A 10,383-nucleotide genomic window follows, 5' to 3' on the forward strand; every position below is an offset into this window, starting at 1 on the left:
TGTTTTGACTACATTTAGTAGAGATTTTCCAGTATGTGAAGTGATTGGGTTAATTGTTAAAAATCGCTCGAATACATCACCTTGATAGCAATATCTTAGTACAATAGCGAGTTGATCAACATGCGCCACATCCGGGGTTGAATCAACAACAATCGAATAATATTTTGTCGAATTGACTTCCTCTATAATTGTTTTTGTTACTTTTTTCGCCATTAATGTAATAATTTCTTCATACACAGTTTTGGTTAGGCAAGAAACAGAGTGTTTTTTTCCTGAACATTTCTGTATGTGCTCTTTAAGAAACGGATCGAATTCAGCAATCAATTCCAAACAACCCATAAAATTGCCATTATTTGGAACACTAAATGTTTCATTGTGACCACGAAATGCTAAACCTCGTTCATTCAAAAACTTAACAACAGCAACAACACGCTTCAAAATTTTATAAAATTTATCTGATTCCTGCTCTAATTCTTGCATTAATTGTTTATCGATTGTATTTTTCCTTTCTTTTCGCATTGTTCAATTTATAACGGCGTTCTTGTGCGGCGTAGAATTTTCGTGGAGTATGACATATTCCTCTCCATGTTTCCAATCAGAGAGCCTTTTGGAAAATGCTTGTACGTTTATAGAAAATAATTTGCACATTAAACAATATATGTTTCCTGTGCTTTTCGAATAACATATCCAATTTCTTGACACTGGCTGTGCATTTTTAAGCCGTTTTTTAAATAGTTCTTCGGAAAAATATCGATTTTGTGTTTTTGAAATTCTGCACGAAGCCGCATAATCACGTTTATGGAAACCCTTATTTTGAAAATATGTTGTATCTTTGGTTAAACAAAAATTAATGAAATCCCTATTTAATATATCCGGCCATGTGCCCAAATCACAAAAATTATCTTCGGAGGGCAGTTCAACGATGTAAGGGGATGTTTGAACTTCTGATGATTCAAATATTGAAACATTTTGATCATTATTTTTATCTTTAACTTGAGCAGAAGATGTTTCGTCGATCTGGGATTGGATTGAAAAGAAGTTGGTTAATGTTTTACATTTTTTTATTGCGTTTTGCTTCTGTTCTGTTAATTTTCTTTTTTGACACCCACTTTTATATTTACGACTCGCCATCGTTAAACCTATATAGAAATAAAATTTATATAAATTTTATTTAATATGTTATAATTTTAATACCGAGCGAATCAAAAATAATCAGTGGAATTTGCACAAAAATAAACTTAATCATTCAAAGCTGAGTCGCAGGTGCACTATTTTTACAAAAGCTAGCAAAGACACTTAACAATTTTTCAATACAAAAGCATTTGAACATCATCGTAGCGATAACAATGCCAATACAATTTTTATTCTCTATTCTAAAAATTTAGTTTTCGTTCGCTTGAATTTTCACATACACTTACTTATGTTTGAAATAATTAATTATTTAACCACTTTTACATTTGATAAATGAATATTCACGATAGTATGTAAATTTTCTCTTTTCATACGGGCCCCTTACTGGTCGGGGCCCCGGGTTTTAGCCCTATTAGCCCATATATAGATCCGCCACTGGGAGAAACTAACTGTTAAGAAACAAGTGAACCATGTAAAAATGACACTTTCAATCTATTTCCTTTTAACATTACGTTGTGTATTGACTTTTACAATTATGTTGTGTATTGACTTTTTCAAATGATTGAAAAAGTCAATACACGACCTTTTATTTTGACCTTTATGCTAAAATCTGACCCACTGCGGTAAAGTTGATTGAATAGTGTAAAAATCTCCGGTAAAGATTCAATACAACCTGTCACATCAATGAATAATAAATGCGTAACTGAAATGTTTTTGTTACATAACGGGCACTTCAGCCCACTAATTGCCACCATTTGATAAGAGCCTATGTTTTCCGATTCCTTTATTGATAGCAGTTTTATTATTGAAAGGAACATTCTGTAATTGTACTTGTTTTATTGTAGAAGAGTTTTTTTGCTTCTTGTTGCAACGCATTTTTTAAAACTATGTTTATTTCCTATAACTTCATTTTTTTTAAAGGGCAATAAAATAGGTTTTAGCGATATGTTAATTCAACATTGGTATAATATAGTATAGATATAATATAAAACTAGTAATACGGCAATGATGAAAATAAAAAATGGAAAAAAAAAAAAAATTTGCTTAACCCACTCTGGGGCAAGTTGTTATATGACTATAACATATAACTATGTACTTTAAACAATTTACATTTTTTTAAGATTTTTGTGTTTGAAAAAGATTTTTTTAACTAAATTTGTTCAAATAACTTTTCATATTCAGTACAATAAAAAAACTTGAAAACACAACTTAGAATTTTAAATCGTGAAAAAAAAAAACCAAATAAATTTTTATTAAATATTGTATAAAATTAAATAAACTTTGAAATCATAAAAAAACTTTAAAAACACAACTTAGAATTTCATATTGTGAAAAAAAAATTAAACAAATTTTCCAGTTTTTATTTTATAACTGTTTTTATTTTTTTTCTTAAGCCGCCATGTTGTCATGTTGAGCCGCCATGTTGTCATGTTGTCATTTTTCTTAAGCCGCCATGTTGACCTAATAGATATACAATGTTAAAATATTCGACATGTTATCCTAAAAAATTTAAATGTTAAAATATTCGGAAAAAGAAACTTAAAAATTATTCTTTAAATGGCACTGTAGCAATTAACCCATGTTGCAACTAGCCCGTTGATAAATGCCGGTCAGTTATTTAAAGTTAGTTTAATTCAAATTAAATACAAATTAAAATAGAAACTATTATATATTTATACATATATGTAAATTAAATGATAAAGAAAAATTTTTTTTTTTTTAACTTGTTGAATTTACTCTGACGTCACTTAAAATACTTTTCTAATTTTAAACCTTTTTCTAGCAACAAAAAAAAAGATAAAAAAATAAAAAGCAATATTAATTTAAATTTAATAAGCATGTTATTAAAAGTTATTAGTTTTATTTTATTATTATTAAAGTTATACTTTTAAACTACTTTTCACTATTTTACGCAAATATGTGTCTTTGTTACCTGTCAAATGTCTGTTTTGTCCATATTATAAACAAATTAAATATTTAATTTACCATTTTAGGTTAGAGTTCACTGTTCAATAGCAATTATGAAATTGATCAACGAGAAGCAAAAGACCTTTACTTCTGAAAAAATCGAGTTATAATAAATTGTTTAAGTCTCATGCAAATAAAGAATCATACCACAAAAATATTAAATTAGTTATAAACATTGTACTAAATTAACAAAATAAATTTTATTTCCAACATAACTTTATTAAAATAGATTACAAAAAAAGGGTCAAATCTATATCTAAATATATAATAAAAAAATATAAAAATAATAAAAAAAATCATAAAATATATTTAATTTTAATTTATATACTTAACTATTAATTCTTATGTAAATATATATGTTAACATGAATATTGAAAATCTAATATTTCTTAATAAAACAATAAAAAATCTCACACCCAAAACTCTAGGTGTTTAGGAACTGCCACCATGTAAAATTTACAACCCCTTCATGTTGAGAGGGGTTGAGTTCATCACATGGTCATCACTCTTAAATGCAAAATAAAAAAGTTTTTTCTTTGCCAATCGTTTTTCATCCCTCTGATCCCTTTTTAATTTATTTCATAAACCAAGCTTATAACTTAAACCTGTTTTAATTTATAAGTTTTAGATAAACCTTAAACGTAAAAAAAAAGTAAGCAAATGGAATCCAATTGTTTTAATTTAAAAAAATTTGAAAAATTTGATCTCTTTTTAATTTAACCTTTAAACCAATTTGGTTTGAATAATCAACATTAATATTAAATTTTCAAGTTAGCACGTGTTTAAGATATCTTTGTATTTGAACTCATGTCAAATCATTTTGAAAAAAGCTAGAGATATGACATGTTCATTACCATCTCTCTACAATTTCCTAACGACAATAATCAAGCTTTTGAAACGAACGTCTAAAGCATTTGATTGTCCTATTTGCCATATTGGAAAGCCTAAACCTAATAAAAAACCTCTTTTGGGACTCGCAAAGGCATTCAAAATAAATCTTTAACATAAAATATTTTTCAAGCCTGAAGCTTTTTTATATCCTTGCTTTTCATCAACATAAAAAAAGACGTATGCATTGTTTGTCAATTATAGCTCAAGGTTCCAATCATTTCTGCAACTCGCAACAAGACGCTAAAACTCGCTAGATTTGGTCAACATAGATTAAGTTGGAACAGAGTAAATTGAATTTGTTGATATGAAGGGAAAGGTTTTCCTCCAAGAGAAAAAGTCTTTCTTTGCCAAGCAAAAGGAGATTTTTTCTAGTAACACAAGTAATAGTAGTTTTATTAGATTTTAGAAATAAATGAAATGAATCTATATTTATAATTATTATTTCTCTTATATTATTACACATTACTAAATGTAGTTGAAAGTTATTACGATTAGCAGCTTACACTATATCTGATTTTATCTTAATAATTCTATAATCTCTACTTAAATCTTAGTTAAAATCAGGTTATCTGATTTTATCGTCGCATAATCTGCATAAAATATTGAAAGATTTCTTTCAGCATCTAGTTTTCAACTTTGCAACTACAGTAACAAGGTATTAATAGAGATCAAACTATAAGTAATTGCAAAACTTGAAATTAATGGCGGAGAAACATTTTTGAAAAAAGATGTTGACTATTATTAAGGTTAGTGACAAGATTGACAAAGCAAGTAGCGCTCAACAAAAAAAAACTTAACATGCTAACAGGTTAAATAGCTCAAGACAGAGTTGTTAAACGTCAACTCGTTGATGCCATTGATTGAAAATCTACCTGAAACATACGAGAATGTCAAAGCGTTGAATATTATTCAAGTGAATGATGTAGAATTTTACATTTCGTTTGATTTAAAAATGGGGATTGAAATCTAAAAATATCATTTTTGGATTTCAATCCCATTCAATCAAGCATCGTTGCTACTGGTGCAACTTTAGTTTCCAGATTCTAATAGAATGTAAATCTTTAATATCTTTGGCATATTGAAGGAAAGATAGGTCACGTTTGTTGCGAATCGCTCAGTTTTAAACTTTGCCTAAAATTTAAAAATATAATCTAAACACTGTTTGTCAATATGGACAGTGTTTGTTTTAGATATTACTGCCCCAAACGAAATCCTTCTTCTTCTTGGAATTGTTAACCATCCTTTCCAAAATCTTATAGACTTATCTTATTGACCTGGAGGCGATGAATAACCAGCTGAGTTGTACATTCACCTCCAGCCGTACCATGGTGGACACTTCAGAGGCAATGATTGTTTTAAACTTTTTAAAAAACTTTTTTGAACAAATAGTTGAAAAAGTTCAAACTCTAAGAAATTTCTAAGAAGTTATTCATTCATGTTTTAAAACAAGGCTTTCTTTTAGTGTTGTTCCAAAATATGAAGAAAAATTGATATTTCAAAATAATTTTAAATTCTAGTTATAATCCAAATAATAATTTATTTTAGCAGGTAAATAAAGGGTCTAATATGAAAACAAATTGACTTGACTGACGTCAACATCAATTAACGTCAATCGTAAATCGACGTCACTTTTTTGCAGTTTTGTGTTCATTAAAAAAAGCATTTTTTTTAAAAAAAGCATTCGGCTTTCTTTTCTTTGTCTCTCCTTTTTTATCGGTCTTTATTTTTTTTCATACCGTTTCTTACCTATCTTAATTATCTAAAGTTTCTTCTTAATTATCGGTTATTAATTATTCTTAATTATTCTTTTTTAACTTGCTTATTTTTTTTCGTCTGATATTTGCTTGTTTTTGTATTCGCAAACTTTAAATTGACATTAAAAAAATCACTTATTTCTAACTATTTATTAAGCATATATCGGTTTGTTATTATTCGTTTCATTTTTCTTAAAAATTTATTTTCATTTTTCCTTTTCTCATTAATTCTTTTTTCAGCTGGATCGTCTGACAAAATTCAATGAAAACGAGCCTTGCCATCAAAAACCATGATGCATTTCACAAAAATACACATGAATATTTTGGTTTTTATACAAAATATTATAATTAATATTGCAGTAATTTTTTTTTCAATCACATTATGTGGTATGCTTGTTTAAGTGTGTGTGTTTGTGTGATTGTGTGATGTGGGTGCTTGTGTGTTAAAAACGATATTATGTTTTATAAAAAATGCATTTTACACATCAGACTGTTAATTGATCAATTGTAAGCTTAATTTTTAATTTTTACTTAAATTAATCTAGAAAATATTTTATCTAAATGTCTATATGCAGAGCAAGGTTTTGAGTTTAACTTTTAAAGATATTAAATTGTCTGAAACTGTAATTTAGGTGTACTTCGTAATTAATTTATTTCATAAATAAGGTGGTTTTTATTTATAGTGCAAATTAATTTTTAAGCATACAAGATAAAGAATTAAATGTTTCCGGGAAACGATAAAGTTACTAGGGTAGGATGGGGTAATCTGAGCCTATTTTTACCTATTTCTGAGTTTAAGTTAAAAAAAAACAATGTTTAGGTATCGGCTTTCTGACAAAAGATGTCTTAAAATCATGATTGGATATCCTACTAAACAAATTTTTCAAAAAACTATTACTTAAAATACTATTAATAGGTCTAGGAAGCCTTTATTTGAAGATGCCTATATAGACCCACATTACCCCACGTTGTGGGGTAATGTGGTCTTACATAAAATGTTGGTAGTTCTGGTTTAAACTACAACTGCCAATGAATAATCTGATCTACATTCTATATGCATACACCTTTTTTATAGTGTATATACAAGGTTTTATTTCAAAAAGTAGTCTAAAGATATTTTTATTGAAAAAGAAAGTGCATACATACACAGCCCAACAATAAAAATTAAAAACTCGGACAAATAAATGTAAAAAAATGGTGATTTAAAACAGAAATAATTATGTTTTCATACAATTTTTCAGAAAAAATAACTATTTTTTTGATCACTTTACTTTTATGGTAACATTCGCACTATTTTGGGTACTTCTTAGATCTTTTTGGGTATTTCTTTGATACTTTAATAGAGGTAATAGTTTTTTTGTATATTTTTTTTAACTTGATTTTTTTCCTCTCAAACGTTTTGTTCCTCAAGTAACCACCGTTTGAGTTTCTCTTTTGTAAGGAGTTCTTCACATTTTGCTTGTACTCTCTTTCATTTTTTGTTTTTGTTGTTTTATTATTGCTGCTGTTTCTGCAGATACATTAGGACATATGAGTGACCTTAAAGCTTCTTGCATAGCTGATCTTGGTGTTTGTAATCTTGGAGATTTAGGGCTAAAACGTTCAGGTGATTGATTGAGAAAGTCTATACCTGATATTCTTCTTTCCATATTTTCTTTACTTAATGGTGAGATACCTGCACCGCGAAATCTTGCTATAGCATTTTCTGGAGAGAGTCTCTTAAATAATTGTTTCAAAAACCCTGTAAAAGCTGTCTTATCAGTATTTTTGTGTTGTTTCTCATGTAAACTGCTTTAAATTTTTTCTACACTCGTTCTCTAATGGCCCGAAGACAGCCACAACTAACGGTTGTAATGCGTGTGAGCAACTTGGCGGACGACAAACAATTTGGATATGGTTGTATTAAATAAAAGATATGGTCGGATTATATAAAAAATCATTTAAATATCAAAATTATTCTTAGTTAAGTTTAATGGTATCTTAAATTATTCTTCTGAAATTAAAAATCTTATTAAGAATAATTTCGCTTTTGTGTATTAAGTAATAATAATAATAATAACAATATTGAAAATTTAATGAAATTTTTTTCATTAAATACTGTTCCGCGAAAAACTGTTACTGTTCCGCGGTAGTTTGTGAAGCTACTAACCGGGCTATTTCTAAGATTTATAATAAAAATCTAAAACTTATAAAAAAAGACGAAACGAAATTTTTCCAATAAATTTGTAATTTTTAAAAAAGCGAAAATTTTATTACAGAGTTTTGGACAACCAAGACAGCCTCCTGGTAGCAGTTTCGACTAATGACAAATTTTAATGACCAGTAATTATTAGTATTAAACATATATAAAAAATAAATTATGAGAAGAAAAAAAAAATGGTAGAAAATGGTGCGTGTCCTCCTATAGACAGTAGAGACAAGCACCATTTTCTACTTTCTTTTTTTGTTGTGTTAATATTTAAAATTAGATTTACTCATGTATGCAAAGTAAAAATTAAAAACGTATACAAGGAGTATATTGTATTAACCAAAAACTTATAGGTTATTTTATTAGGTTATTTTATTATACTCTGTTTAAAAAATTCGCCGCACTTTCTGCGTGAAAATTAACGGTTTCCGATTTAATTTTTACCGTACAAATTAACAGTGAAAATCATGCAGTGAAGAGACAGCACTTCCTCCGTAAAATTTACGGATTCCGTATTTTATTTTTTCCATTCAAATTAACGGAAAAACTCCTTTAATTTAGCAAATTCTTGAAGACGCCTGGGTTAGTCAGTTATAAATTTATGTCAGTTATAAATCCATGCATAGGTGTTTAATCCATCAGGGTTTTCTGGAGTATGACTGGGCTGGGTTGGTGTAGTTAAGAGATAAATCTTTTACGCTGGTTCCTATCAACACAAGATTCTACTGAACGACATAAACAGGACAGACACATTACACCTATACACCCTTATGCAAATACAGCCTGTTTACATCGTTTGTATGCTTTTTGTTCTTTTATTAGATAAATTATGTTTGAACTCATTCTTATTTAGATAATATTTTATTTTAATTAGGAAATCCAATCCAATCTCTAACCCCCTCCCCTCATTTTACAGAGTTTTTAGACTCATTTTACAGAGTTTACGCGAAAGTCAAAAAAAAAAAAGAATAGAACTTATATGTTGTTATAAAAATATAATTCGACTATTCAGAAACTGCTCACATTTTAAATGATTAAAAATTATAACATCAACACATCAAACACAACATAAAAAAACTAAATAGTTTTGAGTACTACTTTTTACAAAAAAATCTATAAAAATCTATTTTAATCATATAGACCATATGAAAAACGTGTTAAGTCTAAAATATATCAAATGATATCTGATGATACACTACTATGAATAGCTCAGTTTTTACTAGTTTTTTTTTAATTTTTATTTTTACTTGGACTTATCACGTTCTTCAGAAGAACTCGTCATATGTTGATTAAATAATAACATTAGTTGTAATAAATATAAACGAATTATATTATAGTAGTTATAAATATATTATATCATATTTATGATAACAAATAATGTTTTATTATGACAAATTGTTCGATAAAATAAAAGTTATATATATATTATATTATAATAGTTATAATAACTATAAAGAAAATGCCTTTTGGTCTATTAATGCTTTATCTGATCAAACAACGCAAGTTCGTTTACAAAACTCAAAACTTTTGGGTGATGTTCAGCATACTGTTTCTTCCGTGTTTTTTTATCGATTTAATTTGCTCTCTCAGGATTCATTTTTGAGATACCGCTACATAATAGTTAAATCAGATTTCTAAATCATTGTTTAAAAAAAAAAGTAAAAAAAAAATCATTGTTTACAGTAAAAAAAAAGATCAGATTTCTAAATCATTGTTTACAGTAAAAAAAAAGATCAGATTTCTAAATCATTGTTTAAAAAAAAAAGTAAAAAAAAAATCATTGTTTACAGTAAAAAAAAAAAAAGTAATGTTAAAAATATTTAAAAAATGTTTGTAGACCGAGCTTGTAGAGCGTACAGCTGCAAATAACCAGGATGCAGTGATATAGAAGAAAGTGTAGGTTAGAAGTTGACAAAGCTAGAGAATGCATTGCAATAACATGAGAAAGCTATGGATTTTTATAGATTTTTTATAAACAAGTATGAAAGAATATTATCATAAATGACCCTTATCATTTTGCGTGAGTATTTTTGTGGAATAAACCCATGTTTTAACTGGCAACTTTTCTAGACAACTTTAAAAGCATCTATCCGATTGTCGAGCATACCCCAGGAGGATTCAGATGTAAGTACATTTGAAATTCAGGGTTGGGTTAAAACCGAAACCAGAAGATGAATCTGAGAAAAACTTTCAATGGTAGTATTTTATTTTAAATTTGCAATCAAATTTAATCAGTAAAATATTTAAATACAAATAAATAACTAAATAATAATTTGATAATTATTAACATCAAAATTTTTATTCTACAGATAACTTTGTCAAAAATCAAAATTTTAAATAATTTAAATATAGATCAGATAACGAGAATTATAATTAAGAGATCTTTTTGAAAAAGACTGCACAACGCAAAAGTAAATATTGCATGTGACCTCTATATGGCTAATTGCCATA

The 10,383-nt window shown here is 27.5% G+C and overlaps 1 protein-coding gene across 1 annotated transcript; it reads right to left on the reverse strand.

Annotated features, from left to right (window-relative positions):
• Positions 1-522: 522 nt before the first annotated feature.
• On the reverse strand, positions 523-1,131 carry LOC136074210 (zinc finger MYM-type protein 5-like). The gene has a single exon (XM_065786514.1). It carries the CDS (start codon positions 1,129-1,131, stop codon positions 523-525), a length of 609 nt encoding a protein of 202 aa, XP_065642586.1.
• Between the last annotated feature and the right edge of the window lie 9,252 nt (positions 1,132-10,383).

Source organism: Hydra vulgaris, chromosome 01 (assembly GCF_038396675.1).
Source record: "Hydra vulgaris chromosome 01, alternate assembly HydraT2T_AEP".
Lineage (NCBI taxonomy): Eukaryota > Metazoa > Cnidaria > Hydrozoa > Anthoathecata > Hydridae > Hydra > Hydra vulgaris.